The sequence below is a fragment of the Equus przewalskii genome, chromosome 3 (assembly GCF_037783145.1).
Source record: "Equus przewalskii isolate Varuska chromosome 3, EquPr2, whole genome shotgun sequence".
In the NCBI taxonomy this organism is placed as follows: Eukaryota; Metazoa; Chordata; class Mammalia; order Perissodactyla; family Equidae; genus Equus; species Equus przewalskii.
The window spans coordinates 103,311,519-103,329,525 of record NC_091833.1 but is presented as its reverse complement, the minus strand read 5'-3'; the positions used below and the strand labels follow the sequence as shown (position 1 = coordinate 103,329,525).

General features: G+C 38.6%; 1 protein-coding gene across 8 annotated transcripts in view; it reads right to left on the bottom strand.

Moving 5' to 3' along the window:
- Positions 1-18,007, bottom strand: part of KCNIP4 (potassium voltage-gated channel interacting protein 4) — a 1,058,546-nt gene that overhangs the window by 25,100 nt on the left and 1,015,439 nt on the right. For all 8 annotated transcript variants that reach the window (XM_070613073.1, XM_070613079.1, XM_070613077.1 and 5 more), the window contains 2 exons: positions 8,641-8,710; positions 1,295-1,365 (listed from right to left, as the gene is read on the bottom strand). In XM_070613073.1, the coding sequence (XP_070469174.1) occupies positions 1,295-1,365; positions 8,641-8,710 (141 nt within the window). The remainder of the gene's footprint in view (positions 1-1,294; positions 1,366-8,640; positions 8,711-18,007) is intronic.

The window sequence follows — 18,007 nt, the reverse complement described above, 5'->3', positions numbered from 1 at the left end:
AATGGAAGATCTGAAACCATAAAATTCCTAGAAGTAAACGTAGAGGAAAAGCTTCATGATGTCGGTCTTGGGAATGATTTCGTGGATATGGCACCAATAGTACAGACAATAAAAAAAATAAATAAATAAACAAGTGAGATTACATCAAACCAAAAAGTGTCTGTGCAGCAAATGCAACTATCAACAGAGTGAAAAGGTAACCAGTGGAAAGGGAGAAAATGTTTGGAAACCATATATCCAATATGGGGTTAATTTCCAAATACATAAGAAACTCCTGCAACTCAGTAGTAAAAAATAACTAATAACCTAGTTAAAAAATGGGCTGAGGACTTGAACAGACTTTTCTCCAAAGAAGATATACAAATGGCTAACAGGTATTAAAAAAATGCTCAATGTCACTAATCATCAGGGAAATGCAAATCAAAAGTACAATAAGAGATCACCTCACACCTATCAGGATGTCTGTTATCAAAAATAAATGAAAGATAACAAGTGCTGATGAGGGTATAGAGAAATTGGAACACTTGCACACTGTTGGCGGGAATGCAAAATGGCACAGTCACCATGGAAAATAGTATCGCGCTTCTTCAAAAAATTAAAAATAGAACTACCAGAAGATCCAGCAATCCTACTTCTGGATGTTTATCCAAAAGAATTGAAATCAAGATCTCAAAGAGATAATAGCACTCCTGTGTTGCAGCTCTATTCACAATCGCCGAGATGTGGAAACAACCTAAATGTTCATGGAAGGAGGACTGGATAAAGAAATGTGGTGTATACATACAAGTGAGTACTACTGATCTTTAGAACAAAAGGAAACTCTACAGTGTGTGACAACATGGAGGAACCTGAGGACATTATGCTAAGTGAAATAAGCCATCATAGAAAGACAAATACTGTATGATTCCACTTAAATGAAATACCTAAAATAGTCAAATTCAGAGAATCAGTGAGTAGAATGGTGGTGCCAGGGCCTGGGGGAGGGGGAGTGAGGAGCTACTAATCAATCGGCATTGAGTTTCAGTTAAGCAGGATGGATAAGCTCTAGAGAGCTGCTGTACAACATCGTATCCACAGTCAATAATAGTGCATTATACATTCAAAAGTTTGGTAAGTGGGTAGATCTCATGTTGAGTGTTCTTACCGTAATAATAGGAAAAAGGAGAATAAAGGGCTCAAAAAGCAAAAAAACAAAAATTACCAAACTACCAAACTCAAATTTTCCCACTAAAAAGACTAAATCCCTTTCAGTGGGTCTGAAGTCAAATCATGTTAAAGCAAGTCTAGGACTTACCTCAAAGCTCACAGCTCCATTGTGGTCTGTATCAAACGCGTTGAACAGAAAATGTGCGTATGTTGTAGAGTCTGAAATGTGAAAAGGAAATATCATTAAGTCAGTGTTTCCATATCCTACATAAGACTTGTGCAGCACGCCCAGGCCTCCCTTCATTCAGGAGGTTTGCTCTATCTCCTTGAACTTGTGCTTTCTTCCCAGCTGTCACCTGCTCTCAGTAGAGGTTTGTAATTTGAGATTCAGAGGAGTGAGCTACCTACATAGAGGCCATTGATGATAGATATTCTGTAAGTTTCTGGCTGGAAATATTCTGAACATAGGAGACTTGGGTGATGTTATTGACACTGGGACGACTAATGATACCATAAATGGGTGTGAGGATTAAGTGAGATGCATCTGGAAACAGCTTGGTGCTTGACAGGGACCATCTCTAGAAGTAAAATAATGAAAATAATAATAATGAGACAGAGATCAATTGCTATTGTTAGTGTTGTTATTGTTAGTTCATTTGTCATTTTTACAACTCAGATAAGGATAGTGGGACTCAGAGAGGCTGAGAAACTTACCCAAAGTCACACAGTTAATAAGGAGTAGAATGGGACACAACTCAAGTCTTTCTCACTGAAAGACCAGGCTAGCCGCCACAGCAGGAAAGTTGCCTGATGAATTGGGAACAGTGGTGACTTGGGAAGTTTCTGTGGCATGTTGGAAGGGGATTGTGTGGTCCTAAAGGTTCCCAGTTACATGCAGCAGGGAGCTCCTGCTCTGCTGAGGTCTGGGGTGGGATTTGAGGCTTTGGGTGACTGTAGGTTGTTTTAGATGGCGCTTTGTCCCCAACGCTCATGAGGCCGCCTAATAACACTGAAATCCACCACTGCCTCGTAGTTTGCTGCTTGTAGGATTTTTCCTCTAATTTTTTCCTTCCTTCCTCTTCTGCTATTTCTCCTTTGTCGCCTTAATCTCTGAGCTTTGTCTTTTCCTCTGAAAAATATACATTTTTTCTCATTGTTTTCTTTTCTTAGTGCACGGTTTTCATTTTTAAGTGCTTCTGTGCTTGACCCTTGATCAAATTTACTTGATTATTTTAAATGTTTCATCTCATGGGTTTTAGCCTTTTATCTTAACCTTTTTTTATATTAAAAAATTTGCAACCTTTCAGCTTATTGGCTCTAACCTTTTGTCTTTTGTTTAAAATCTCATATATTTCTATTTAATAACTTTTAACCTTTATTTTTATTGGGATTTAACAAAACTTCTTTTCTCCTTTTACTTTATGAATTGCTTTTTAAGGCTGTCAAGAAACTAAGTCATAGTAGCAGGAATATAGAAACGTCTTCCCCAAATAAAGGAGGTCAGAGGTCAAACAACTTTTCTCCCAGCTCTCAAGTGACCATGGCCTACTTATAGATTGTTTTTCCTGCATGCTTCACCCCAGTGGTAAACTCTATAGAAGACCAGATATTTCACAAGGTAGACCGTATCCTCAGTTTCTCAAAATGATGGTGCATTTTCTTTCACCTTTTACCTTTAAATATGATATGAGAAACCTCTTGTTTTTAAATATGTAAATTATTAATACTGTTTTTGACGAATTAAACAGGCACCACAATTGGGTATAAATAATATGTCAAACAATTATATCTGGAGTGGATGTCTGTCTAGCATTGATGGATTGTAGGAAGATATCTTTTTGAAATATGGGACCAGGGGTTTAATTGTAATCAACTTAGTGTGATTGTTGGGAAGTTCCCTCATAAAGAATTGGAAGTCTATTTTTATTTATAAAGTTATTTTGCTCTCAACAGTACTTTCAAACAGACTTTCTTGAACTATTTATTGCCCTATGGAGATGTGAGTTGACAGGTGGTAGGTTAAACTTATTTTCAGGGGAGAAAAATAAGAGAGTTTGCATATTTTATAAACACCTTCATTAAGCAGGTCTCTTGCTACCCTATTAATACAATCAGGGTAAATGTTTTTACCTTAGCAAGCAGAACAGACCATGTTGGCAATTCTTTTAAATTTAAAAAACAAGATAACATGAGCATACAATAATTACCATTCTTCTCAAAGGGGGTTGCTCTAGCTTTAAAACTTGACACATGGGACATACACTCTCAAGGCTTGAACTTATGTGGTACAGAGGACTTCTTGTGCCTCTAAATGTACCTTGGCAATTCTCCTGGATGTTAAGCCAGTTTTCCAGCCTAGACATACTGTGCAGAGAATGGTTGTCCATAGCATAGGGGAGTCGGACTGCCAGAATTTGAATCTCAGCTCTACCAAATATTAACTGCACGATCTGGGGAAAGTTGCTTAACCGCTCTGTAACTCAGTTTCCTCATCTACAAAATGATAACAATAACCAGTATGTACTTCATGGAACCATCATGAAAAGATTAAATAAGATGCCATATGCAAAGTGCTTGGATCAGTCCTAGGCACATATTAATGTTCAATAAAACAATAGCTATTATTATTATTCTTTCATAGACAATCCACTCTTATTTCAAGTGCCTTATAGAAACGTGATCAACTTTTTTACAGATGTAGTACATTTTCACCCAAAAATGTTCCTATTTTTTGTGAAATCCCTATTTTGTGTCTAAGAGACTGGAGTTCTAATATGATGCAACTTCATGCTCAATAAAGACTAGCAGAATTGTGTCGTAAAAGGCATTGAGGTTTCTGATAGAGTTTGGATTTCTTCTGGCAGACATTTGGAGACTGAAAGTTTTTAAAGGAGAGGAGTGATGCTACTAGCCTCAGGTGAGAGGAAGGAGCTAAGGCACTGGAAGTGTCTGGCTGGGCACAGAGGTGGGTGCATGAAGAAAAGGGAAACTGCCCACAGAAGCTTTTATGGTCTGCTTTCATCTGGCTGTTTTCTTTTCAACAAAATAACATTTGTTTAACAAAATAAATATTTGTTAAAAGGATGAATAACTTGTATGCTGGATTCTAGAATTCAGTACAGTTTGGGGCTCAAAAGATAGCCATTGTCTCTCTTCTTCCCACAAGACATGATGGTCTTCTTTGACTAAATTTGCTCATACATAACAAAAATAGTTACTGAATTTGATATGCCAAGATTGCCTCAGTTTCTTATTATTTCACTTGTGAAGTTTAAAATTAAATGTTAAAGTTTTACAGTTGGGGGACAAAATGTATTGAGTCTTAGGACAGAAGAGATCTTGGATGTCAACTGTTTATCAATGTTTAACAAAGATGGAAGACAGGTGTAGGTACTTTTAGTGACTTAGCAAGGTCACCTAGTTAATGGTAGAGTCTGTAATGAAATCAAGACATTCCAACAGCAACTCTTGAAAATAAAGGATCTTAGAATAGGAAGAAGACTGGGAATTCCTTCGTGCCACATTTTATAAGTGTTATGAAAATGCTGTTCCACATTTTGCAGAGGAAAAACCTGAGGCCAAGAGAAATAAACCATTTGAGTCACATACCTTGATGGTGGCAGAGTCCATGCACAAACCCAGGACTCTCAGCTTAGTCCAACATTGTTAACCCAATTATTTCCAGACCACAATGATGATACCAACTAAACCCTTGACTGAAAAAAGCTATCGATACATGTACATTTCAGAGTATTTGAACAAATGCACTTGATTATCATGTGCCAGGTCTGTGGATTGAAATCAGTCTGGTTGATTTCTTTCTTCCCACCTTAAATACCTAGTCTTGCCTGAATTTAAGCACAAGGGATGGAATTAGTTGAATGCATTTGAATATACAATTCATGGTACTGTTACTATAGTATGGCAGGCTTAGATACTTGAATAGTGGTTTCTGTTCAATAAGTCCTCCACAAATCACCCTGAAAATTCTTAAAACTATTGCCATAGGACAAGAAGGATATTCAGTGGGTGGAGTTATTTTAAAGTACAAAAAAAAAACTTTATGTCCATAGAAGCCGTCTAAGCGCCTTGCACTCGGCAGCTGCTCGATAAATGTTTAATGACTTAGAGTCTTCTGACTGGAGTTCATTCGTACATTCTTTCAATAGCTGTTTATCAGGTGCTTGGTGTAGTCAAAAAGTAAGTGCAAAATTCCAACATGACCAGGAGTAGCCCAGAAAACTGCAATTTTCATGAGCTTTTAAAATGCTTTGTGAGCTAACAGCTTCCACACTAAAGCTTCCACTGTTTGTGGAGTTGAAAAACTATTGCTGCAAGATACAGGTAACAGCGCCTACCAGCCATTTCCTTTCAGCTTGTTTTATAGAGGGCATACTTGATCCCCTACAAACAAGAAGCTTCTGTTTAGTCCAGTTGTGCTGACATATAGAACACCAAACAAGTTGTGCTTGGTAAACCATCTTGCTAAGCGGTAGAGAAAACTAAGAGTCTGACACGATACAAATTGCAGGAGATTCTGTAGAAAAGACAAAGCATTTTCCTGGAAGAAATGGTGGGATGTTGTGATTTATGGATCCATCATTATTACTGCTCATAATGAGAGAAACCTGTTGCTTTCAGACCACCAACGTAAATAAATGACGCCAGAGAAGTGTGAGGATGGCCATAACATGAATTTGCCTGTCATCAGAGATTACATTCTTCCTTGGGACATTTTCCCATTTCTAGCAGCACTGCAAGATATAATTTGCATGCACCATATTAATGTTTTAAATTGTAAGTCATCATTCTTTAAAATATTTCATTTCCTTCAGTAATGCCTGGTACTTTTAGATTTATGCATTCAATTAACATGAATAATCAAAGAACTTTTGAGTGCAAGAGTGATTTTTCCTCAAATCCCTTTAGATCTTGTAACAAGGATCCTTTGCAAAGCATTGTGCTTAACTAGATGTTCTTTAATGCTGAAATGTTATTTTTCAAATAAAGATAAAATTTTAATGTGGAGCTGTATCCAATTTGTAGCATCTAGTAACTTTCATTTGCAATAAAAAAAAATAAAGATTTCTGCTTGGCCAGATGCTTTGATATTAATAGCTATCACTATGTTGGCAGACACTTAGATATATAGTAAACATGACTTTTATTTAAAAATTCCATGATTCTTAATAATTTAGAAATATATAAGTTAATCAAGTGGTATTCCAAATTCTTTATTGATGCAGAGAATGAGTCCATTACAATCCTGGCATTAGGCCCTATGACCAATGCCTGTCTGTGGGCTGTTAGTGATGAGATGGGGTAGAGAGGGTGTGATCACCAACAACATATTCAAGTTCGTGTAATAATACGTCACCCTGTGTTTTCTCAGAATTCTAATTTAATTCTTTTAAAAGGCTATTTTAAAGAAAAATTTCTATTTTGATAATCCATGCACAAAATTGTCTTCAATCCACTGAAATATCTAAAACCAAATGGATTGAAAGTCAAAAGAGAATCTAATTTTTATGTGAAACAACTGACATTTAAGTGTTGTATACATTCAGAATCCCTTTTAGAAATATTATTCCATCGTACTGGTATAGCCACCGTTATGAGGTGGATGATGTTCACCCATTCATGTACTCATGCATTTATGCAGTAAGTATTTATCGAGTGTGACTATTTGTCGTCACTATTTCAAGACCTGTGGATACAGCAGTGAACGAAACAGACAAAGACCTCTGTTCCCTTGGAGATGACATTCTAGTGAGGAAAGAGACAATGAACAACAACAAAAAGAGGTAAAATATATATGATTAGGTGCTCTTAAGTGCTCAAGAGAAGGAAAAAGCAGAGAAGGGTCATGAGGAATGTTTAACGGGTTGTGCTTTAAGATAGGGAGGCCAGGGAAAGCCTCACTGAGAAGGTGGCATTGGAATAAAGGCAGAGGTGATGAGATATGCAGATGGATATTTAGGAGAAGAGAATTCCAGCAAAAGGGAAGAGCAAATTCAAAGGCCCTGAAGCAGCAACATCACTGGTGTATTGGAGGAATGGCAAGGAAGCCAGGGTGGCTGGAATGTAGGGAGTCGAAGGGGAGAATGGTAAAGGATGAGTCAGAAAGGGAACTGGAGACTAGCGACCACAACTCATCAGCCACTATATAGGTTGTGGCTTATGCTCTGATAGAATGGAAGGTTTTGAGCAGAGCAGTGACATTGTCTGGCTTACATTTTAACAGGATTACTCTGGCTCCCGTTGAGGATAGACTATGGTGGGAGAGCAAGGAAGAGGATCAGGATCAGAGAGACTAGGTCAGAGACTATTGTCTTTATTTTGGCGTGAGATGATGGCAGCTCCTTTAAGCAGAAAGCAGTAAAAAAGATGATGGCAAGGAAATGGACGGACTTCTCTGCACCTTAGTTTCCCCACTTATTAAAAAGGGAGAGTCATAGCTGGGGTTGTTGGAAGGTGAGGGGTAATGCATGCCAGGGCCAAGCACATATCAGGCGCCTCATGAATGCTACATCAGCTCGGGTTCAATTTATCCGGATCACCTCCTTTTTTTTCCCCCCCTGTCCTTTGCTAGTCTAATTGCAATAACATTGTGCTCTCATAATACTATTTTTTTAACCTCTATCTTCACACTTACACTTGATGTTGACATTGTCCTTTTGCTACACCATACTACAACATTCTTTTGGGCGGGTATCACATCTTATTTCTCTAATGTTATCAGCACCTACTACATAGCTGGGCATCCCGTAGGCTGTATGACAAGTCTGACGTGAGCATCCTATCGGGTGGTTGAAAGAGGGACTGTAAGGTCCAGTGGCAAATATCTCTCTTCACTCATCTCTAACATGTATGTATTATCATTATGCTCTCCTTGTTTTCTTTCCAATTAAAATAATATCTAGAAGGGTATTAATTTTCTTGGATGTGGGGAGAAGGGTGATAGTAAAGAGTTAATGAAAGAGAGAGAAACAGCAGAAAGAACACTAGGTGAGGTTCCAGAAAAATCTAGGTTCTAACCCAGATCTGCCGCTTAGTGGATGTGTGACCCAGAGTAAACCATTTAACTTCTCCAAGCCCCAGATTTCACATAAGAAAATTGAAGATAATTACATTTGTCCTAATTTTGAGAGTTAGGAGAGTCAAATGAGACCTCTAAGGTATGTGAAAGAACTTTGTGGCATATCCAGAACTAAGTCAGAAGGCATTGTGCATCCGAGAACTATAGTACAAGACACACAGTAATATTACCTGTTGTATTAAACTGAAGAGTGAACTATTGGATGTTTGATAGTTTGTAAGTAGCTCACTTTTATGATGTACTGAAAATCATGTGCGCTTGCATGCTGTGTATTAATTCTTTTACACAAAGATTAAAAAATGTAGAGTCACGTCGTGAAAGATTAAACCAAACTCAAGATTGCAAGCATAATTCTAACTCTGAGAGTATGTTAACAAGTCCACATTTGTACTTACCTCCCTGTGGAAAGAACTGCGAGTAAATCTCTTTGAAGGTTTCTTCATTAACAACACCACTGGGGCATTCCTAGAGAAAGTGGTAGAAAAGCAATATAAGCAAAGTGTTCATACAGTTGATTTTTTTCTCATTTTGAAACAAACTATTTTGCAAAGCTGCACCAAAGAAGTTAACCACCCATCCACTATTACAAAGAGAATAAAAGCACACTAGTTCTTTTATTCTCTTTTATCCAGTTCTCACTGAATGAAGAAAAAATTGCAGATATAAAAATCTTTGCATAGTATAAGTATCAAAGTTGGTCTGGCACATTCAAAAACACACCGCCACTTTCAAGAACACATATTTATTATCAACAAGGTAAGAAGAAATTACGTTGTTTTTCATACAGCAAGGACGTTCCAAGATGCTGACGATATGGTTTGCTGGATCTTGGGGCTTTGTTCTCTGGAGATTTGCTGGAAGCACATAATCTTTAGTTCAGTAAGAAAATGGTGTGCTCCATTTGGGTCTAAGGTGGTCTAAGAAATTTCAAGCAGGACTAGTTCTTAATTTCTGTTAACAGGTTGTTCAGTAGTCCACAATAACATGGTTTGTAACAAGAGACCTTGAATGAGACAGGACCCCACGATTCTTTGAATTTCTGAAGAGGAGGGTGTGAAAAGAAACAGGCCTGAATGTAACGAATTCCCACCTTTGTCCTATGGGTGAAGTTATTTAAGGCGGATGGATACTGCCTTGGGAACTCCACTAATGTTGGGCTACTGACCTGGCAGACTAGAGGGCAAGGCTACCCTGCTGAGAGTGGATTGGGTATTTTCTGTAAAAGGAACTGAAATCTAACATGTGAGGAGAAGTCTGCCTCGGTGCCAAAGATGAGGACTAAGCAAATCGACCTTCGACTGAGGTGAGGGAGAAACTTCGTCCGCGCTTTGGAGTTACAAGCACAGTCTGGTCAGGAATCTGAGGTGTAGAGACTCCTGGAGCAGTGGAGGCTGACAATCACGTAACAATCCGACATCCGATCACATGTGGTATGTTAATTGGACATCGAGGGTGGGAAAGTAATAAGCTCTGTCCAGTCCTTTTGAGTAGCTTCTCATCAACAGTCCCGTCTCACCTGAGCTCCTTGCTCCAGTTGTCACAGCAGCCCCGCACCACCTGGCACACGCCCAGAATTCACGGAGGGAGAATCAGGGGTATGCTAACTTCCCTGACTTTAGACATGAATACTCTGTGTATTTTAAAGTTGACACTATTCCTGGGATCTTCAACAATCATCTGTTGTGGTCTGTAAAGCTTCTTTTAACCCTTAAAATCATTGTCCACTCAAAAATTTGATTTATTAATTTGATCTTTCTTTATTCTGATGAGCCAGTTACTCACAACTGTAATGTGCTTCACATAAGGAATTTTCTATTTTCTCATTGTTGATTTGAAAGGTAGGACCTCTGATACATAAACAAAATTGAAATTAATAGTTTCAATATGATGTTGAGTTTACAGAGCTTGTCAATGTATGTTTCTCCCATTTGATTGTTATAATGAACCTACGACTTAGGTATCTCTGTTCACTGAAGCAGAACTGGAGGTTCTGCGGTAAAGTGACCTGTTACCCAGCTGGCCAGTGGGAGAGCTGGCATATGGGCTTGGAACTTTCCACGTCATCACAAGGTTTTGGATCAGGTAAGGTCTGTGGAAATAATGATCCCAAGGATCTAAAAGGATTAGAACAAAGAAAAGACAAACAAAAACAAATGAGCCAAAAAAAAAAGAGAAAGCAAACTGTGATGGTTAATTTTATACGTCAACTTGTCTGACCCATGATGCCCAAGTGTTTGGTTAAATATTATTCTGGGTATTTCTGTGAGGTTGTTTTTGGATGAGATTTACATTTAAATCAGTGGACTTTGAGTAAAGCAGATTGCCCTCCATAATGTGGGTGGGCCTAATCTAATCAGTTGAAGACTTGAGTAGAACAAAACGATGACCTTCCCTGAGGAAAACGGAATTCTCCAGCATGGTCTTTGGGCATGATCTCCAACATCGGCTCTTCCTGGTTCTGCAGCAGACTGCCTTTGGTCTTGAACTGCAACTTCTTCCTGAGTCTCCATCCTGTCTGCCTCCACTATTAGATTTTGGACTGACTAAGCCTCTACAATACCATAAGCTAAATACTTAAAGTAAATCTCTTTCTGTGTATTGATTCTGTTTCTCTGGAGAATCCTGACTAATATACAAACAAATGACATATATACAATTCCAAAGAAGAACAAAAGATGACACATATATAGCTAATTACTCCAAAGTTTTAGCTAAATGACTATTATTTGGCAGCAACAGAACCAATTTTAAGAACAAACAAACACTTTGTAGTTGGGCCCTTTCTTGCATGGAAATTGTGATTTATTGGCTATTTAACTCTGAGCCATCTGCTTGGGATGGTAAGAAGAGAGCAACTACATGGCTCGCTGCCATCAGGGGGTGAATTTGTGCAAGGTCAGAGCTGGAAACTTGCCTTGGAGTTAAAATGATGCCAGCAAGGGATGAAGATAAGACGTGAAGGGACATCTGTGTGCAGCAAACTTGTCATCTGCCTTTGGTATCTAGATGAGTATGATAGATATATCTCCTAAGGTGAAATAGAACATAGAAATCGACTGTCTCATGTGTATTTGTTTTATGTTTAATTACATGTCTATGTCAGATGAAATCCTTTCTCTGCTAGCTGAAAGCTCCTGCTCAAGTTTTAGGGTGGTAAGTCTCACCAGGTGAATTTGTCTTTATCCATTTCACATTCATTACATTAATTTACATCTTCAACCAATACATCTTGCATGGTTATTACTCTAGGAATTTTTCTAGGAACTGGGGCAGGAGCAATAAACAAGTCAAAAAATAAACAAGCAATAAACAAGTCTTTCCCTCACGAGGCCTACATACAAATAGAAGAAAAAGATTAAAAAATGTCAAAGACAAATGTCAAATGTCAAAGATGATAAAACTATCAATCCAGACAGCAGTGATTTTTTTATTTATTCTAAACATTCGCATGGGAAACCAACGCATTTTACTACCTTAAGGTGAAAAAAATTAGTCAAGTTGTATAGGATTCTACTGATTGACAAAATGGTACAAATGGCCTCTTCTCTATCTTTTCCTCACATCTTTTGTGGACTGGTTCTTGCACAACAATGGTATAACCACCTCTCTATTGAGAATGAATCTGACGAGCTCGTGTGAACAGCTAAGCGTAGACTATAAACAAGGTGACTGTATTAGTCAGGTTAACTCTTGCTGCTGTAATAAAGAGGCCCCCAAATATATAACAAATTAAAAGGAATTTGCTCATCCAACAGATTTGGGTGGGTGTACAAATCAGTTGATGGTTCTTCTCAGAGTCATTGATGGACAGAGGCTAATGAAACCTTGGCTGTCTTCATGTGGCTTCTGAGGTCTCTGTGATTATCTCATCCAGAGGAGAAAAGGATGATTGAGGAGTGTGCATGGGAGGTGTTTATGGAACAGGTCTTGAAGTGGTACCCACTATTTCCACTCTCATTTTGTTGCCTATAAATCACTTAATATGTCTACCCCAAACAACAAGAGAAGTCTCGTGTGCCCAGGAGGAAGGCTAGAACACAGATTTGGTGAACGTTTAGCAGTGCCTGTCTCAGAGGCTTATTTGAAATATACTCCAAATGTCTGTGCTCTGAAGTAGTTCTCCCACCAAAACTTTACCATGACCATCATCAAAACATTTAACAGTGTAAGTTCTTTTCATTTCCCTTGGAGTCATTTTCAAAGGATGATATTTTCTGTTGACCACGTCCAGCAAGGCCTGAACATCTAAGTAGGAATTCGCTTATCAGGTTTTCTTCACTCTAAGAAGGATCCAAGAAGCAGTAGCATTCCCTGCTTTCAGGAAAGTGAAGAAAGCCTCACTCACCTTTTTACTTTGAGAAGTTACTATAACCTTCTACAAGCCCTTATGGTTTCTATATTATATTTTCCAAAGACGTTTTGTCTGATTATTAACAAATGATTATTCTGTGAAAATATGTTGTCTATAGAAAAAAATTATAGTAAATAAAAATCATAATTTTACTACTGTAAGACTGCTTAGGTCATTCATCTAAGCATATATTAATATACCGTGCAAATAAAATTGGAATAATACAAGAATAGAGCATTGCATCTTATTTTTTAACTTTACAAAATATCCTGAACATTTTCGATCTCACGCTTTTTAATGGCTGCATAGTAATGTATCCATTGTATTTACCATATTGTTGGATATTAAAGGGATTATAGCATTTGGAGACTACACAAGAATAATGATGTACTTAATATTCTAGTGCATATGTCTGTGACTACACCTGTAGTTCTTTCTTTACAACTATTCCCAGAAGGAGAATCACAAGGCCAAAGTGTTTAAATCATTTTAAGGCTCTTCAAATGCGCAGTCATGTTATTTTCCAGAAAGACTGTACCAATATGTGTTACCACTACCAGTCTATGAGAAAGTTTCATGTCTAGAAGGGCTGCTGACCAGAATCACATGGAGATTTGACACGCACCGAATGCCATGAACAAACAGCAATAATTTGCTTCCATCGTGAACCTAATCGTTATTCTGAAAATTATCAGAGGACATCAAGGCATTTGTACAGATCTTTCCAGGGGATAAAGTGATGTACCTGTTTTTCATGCAGACAACGATGCCTTGATGGTCTATGAGACCACATTACCACAATAACAGTGGTTTATTGAGTGGATATTCAATGCCTTCTTACATACATCATCTCTTTTACCATTTTCACTAAGCCTGAAAGGTGAGGATTATTTAGAGATGAGTAAAATCAAACTTGGAGAGAATAAAATCAAGTAACTTATTTGGAGTCACACAGTTTTTAGAGATCCATCCACTTGTTTATTCTTCCCACGAATAGTTATTTAGTGCCTTCCATGCATCAAGCACTGTTAGGGCACTGAAGATATAGGAGTGGGTTAAGAAAATATTCCATTTTTGCTCTTATGGAATTTAAAGTTGAATGGAATCAGACTCATATCTCCCTGACTCCATTGATTGCAATGCTATCCTGCCTTCCAGATTATCATCGGTTTTTCCATTCGAGCTGAAAAGGTGGCCTCCTGGTAAACCATCTGTGAAATACTTCCTTCGGGAAGATACGCAATGTTTGTTTGCCTCCAGAGCCACCCATCATGGCTGTGTTGGAGAGAGCTACGTGCAAAATGAAGCCATTTCAATCAAAACTAGGGACATTGATTAAAAGTACATATGTATATATACTGTGAGTTGTAGCTTGAGAGATTTGGGGGAAAAGTTTTTAATTTGTTTTTTGGGGAAATTATTGCCTTTAGTCCAGCAAGAATCTCTCCATCTTCCTCCTCACCACATATACTTTAATCTCATTATGAATGGTTAGACAGTGAAGTGATTTGGAAAAATTTCTGGTTTTTAGGACAAGTTAAATGAACTACTCCATCAAATGTCAAGGAACTAGAGGGTCCTGGCAGTCTGCTGGCTGGGACATTAATCTGTTATGACCAGTGGGTTTCCTTTATTGCTTCTTAATCTCCTCACCATGGTATGATCAGGATGCAATAAATATGGAATGAGATTTTTCTTAGCACATAGCTACCATCTATTGGTCAGTTGGCCCTTTTTGGGCCTTACTGATGTGTCCCCTGATGATTGTTTTCAGTCCTCTCAGGTAGTGTCATGATACATGTGAGTGTCAAGATCAGTTGTAAATGTATACAATTAATACTTTGCTACTACTAATATTAATACTTTATGGGTATGGTCATGTGCCACATAACAATGTTTCAATCAATGACAGACTGCATACATGACAGTGGTCCCATATGATTAGTACCACAAAGCTAGGTGTGTAGTAGGCTATACCATCGAGGTTTGTGTAAGCACACTCTATGATGTTCGCACAGTGACGAAATTTCCTAATGACGCATTTCTCAGACTGTATCCTTGTCATGTGATGCATAACTGTATTTTACAAAGTGTGATATTTTATAATAACTATTAACATGGTTATGATGATACTGATGAAGATAAGCTAATACATATGAGCACTGTCTACGTTCCAGCATTGTGTTAAATGCTCTACGTGGATTATCTCACGTGAATGGATAGATGCTAGCATTATCTTTATTTTTTATTTTTATTTTATTTTTTTTTAAAGATTTTATTTTTTCCTTTTTCTCCCCAAAGCCCCCCGGTACATAGTTGTGTACTCTTCGTTGTGGGTTCTTCTAGTTGTGGCATGTGGGACGCTGCATCAGCGTGGTCTGATGAGCAGTGCCATGCCCGCGTCCAGGATTCGAACCGATGAAACACTGGGCCGCCTGCAGCGGAGCGCGCGAACTTAACCACTCGGCCACGGGGCCAGCCCCAGCATTATCTTTATTTTATAGATAAGTATATTAACTTAGAAACTACCCACATTCCCATAATTTGAAAATGGCAGTGCACAGTTTATTGATCATAGAATCCAGAAACTTGAGTGTTAAAGTAACTTTAGAGGTAAGCCAGTTCAATGGCCTCATTTTAAACATGATGAGCTTGAGATTGAGGAGGTTACAGGAATTTACCCATAAACCACACGGTGGGCTGCTGAGCCACACCTTGTGTCTGGGTTTCCTGAGATCTAGGCTGATGCATGGACATCACAAGCACCTTCACGTCCATACAATAGCTGGTATGTGCTGCCAGGTAGTATTTAGAGTAATATAGTAAAATTCTTATGCTCCTGGGCTCTGTAGTTAAGTAAAGACCTTGCTTGAACCTCTGCTTTGCCACTTAAAAGCTGTATAGCTTCAGACAAATTGCATAGTCTAAGTCTCATTGTTCTTTGTAACATGGGGATAACTATTGATCCCAGAGGGTTGCTATGAGAATTAATAATATAATGCATGTTATATTATTATCCTAGCCTTCTTTTTATCCATAATATTTGCTCATTAAATATTAGCTGTCAGTACAATAGTAATAATTGAGAATTTCGTAAGCAGAACTCCATGATATAAAGAGTCATTGTAACATCAATGCAGCTACACCAGGGTTAAATGATATTCATCAGGGTGGTTGACCCAGTACAGTGCAGGTCTGATATAATGCAATGACCCTATAAACCAGATATGAGTTATGTCTCCTACTCTAGCATTATAAATTGAATCTACTCTATCTAATATCATCAGAGTTTACACTCAAAGGCAGAGGAATACTGCAATTGTAAATGGCAGCTGGGAAGAATAAAGGCCACGACAGTGGAAATAAATGTCAGTGGAAACCCAGGAGCCTTTTATTCATTAATTTAAAGGAAATTCTCCCCCAGTAATGCTTGGATGAGTATGTTAGAAATACAGCAGTCCAGGAAAAGCTTCAGGAACGGTGCTTGGAAGAGAGATCCATGTATGCAGGGGAAATTGCTAAAGAAATTATTTTTTGAGGTGCCTCCTGAGTCCCTATGCTTTTACCTCATAAGAAAGCCTTTCAATGCTTTCTTGAAAGTTGTCAGAACTCTGGTGGAATGCTCTAGAAATGGTTGTAGTGGTAAGCAAATCAGATGTATATTCTTGATAATATTTGTCCACTCTACTGGCTGATATCTTCTCTTCCTTTAAATTAGCCTGTTCTTGTGTATGTCACCTCCTTAGGTTCAGAATTATTATTGAACATTTAGAGATACCTCTCCAGGAATCCCAAAAGAAGAATTATAATACAAAAATATCATGGGAAAAAACGAAAAATTCTTGTGAAATAAAGAGTTCCTTGGGGATCCTTTTATGATATCTGTAATGCTACCTCTTTTAAGCATCTATGTATTTCATCAACTCTCACACCTATCCGTGTTGCTAAGAAGGGCATACACGGCACTAGTTGTGAGGGGCTTAAACTGAAAACCTTGGGTTTCTAGAACAGAAGTGTCTTGGCATCATGTTTTGTCCAATGACTATTCTTCCTGATAAAGGAAGCCTGCGCCTATGTAGCACAGGTAGAGTGTGGGCAGAACTACACGAAGACTGGACACTGGGCACTCAGATCAGAGAAGAGAAAGGAGGAGACTCACATCATGACCCAAATAAGATGAGCACTCAATTCTCTGGTAAGAATAGGCGACAGGTAAGTTGGTACTTCTTTGAAGAAGTTACCTTCTTAAACAGTACGATTATTAGAGATCATACTAAAGTGAGCTGTGTACAAGTTCATAAGCAGAGACCAGAAAGCATCCTGGACACTTAGAAGAAGATGCAGCAATAACACATGAGATACACCAAGAGGAAACAGCTGAATTGGACAAGGCAAGGAGAACAAGAGTTCATGTGTGGTAGCTATTTATCAACAAATTCTCCCTCTTCTGAACACAAGAGGAGATTGCATTTCCCGGGTCCCTAATGATTGGTTGGGACTATGTGACAAACTCTGTTCAATGAATGAAAAGCAGAAGTGACATTGTAATACTGTGATTTATAAAAAGAAATATGTATTTGCTCTTTGTCTCCGATTCTGGCACAAATCTCCTAAAACCATTGGAACTTCCTAAGTGATTAGAGAGATAAAGGTGTCTTTTTTCATGTGTGACTTTTCGACCCCACCTAAGGATGGGGGCTGCTTGCCAGGAGAGCCAGCTTTCAGTCGCACTTCTCTGACCTCTTCGGGGGGTGGGGCTGGAGGTTGCGTTCAATCACCAATGTCCAACGATTAATCACTCATGCCTATGTACTGAAGCTCCATAAAAACACAAAAGGACAGAGTTCAGAGAGCTTCTGGGTTGGTGAACACGTGGAGATGCAGAGAAAGTGGCACACTTGGAGGCGGCATGGAAGCTCCTTGCCCTTTTCCCACAGCTTGCCCTATACATCTCTTCATCTAGATGTTTCTGAGTTGTATTCTTTTATAATAAACCAGTAATCTAGTGAGTCAATGAGTTTCTTGAGTTCTGTGAGCCACCATAGCAAATTAATTAAACCCAAGGAGGGGGTCGTGGGAACCTCCAATCTGTAGCTGGTTGGTCAGAAACACAGGTAACAACTTGGGCTTGCAATTGGCATCTGAAAAGGAGGACAGTCTTGTGGGACTGAGCCCTTAACCTGTGGGATCTGATGCTATCTCCAGGTAGATAGTGGCAGAACTGAGTTGAATTGTAGGATTCAACTGGGAGAATTGCTTGGTGGTATGGCAATGCCCTCTGCCCTGCCCCAGGGAATCCAACCTCCTCTTGGGAATTGTGGAAGCCTTTTAGACACACATCACTTTTGGGTCATAGGATTTAATTACTGATGCCAGATATGCCAGAGCCTGCTTTTCTTCCTGGCATGGCA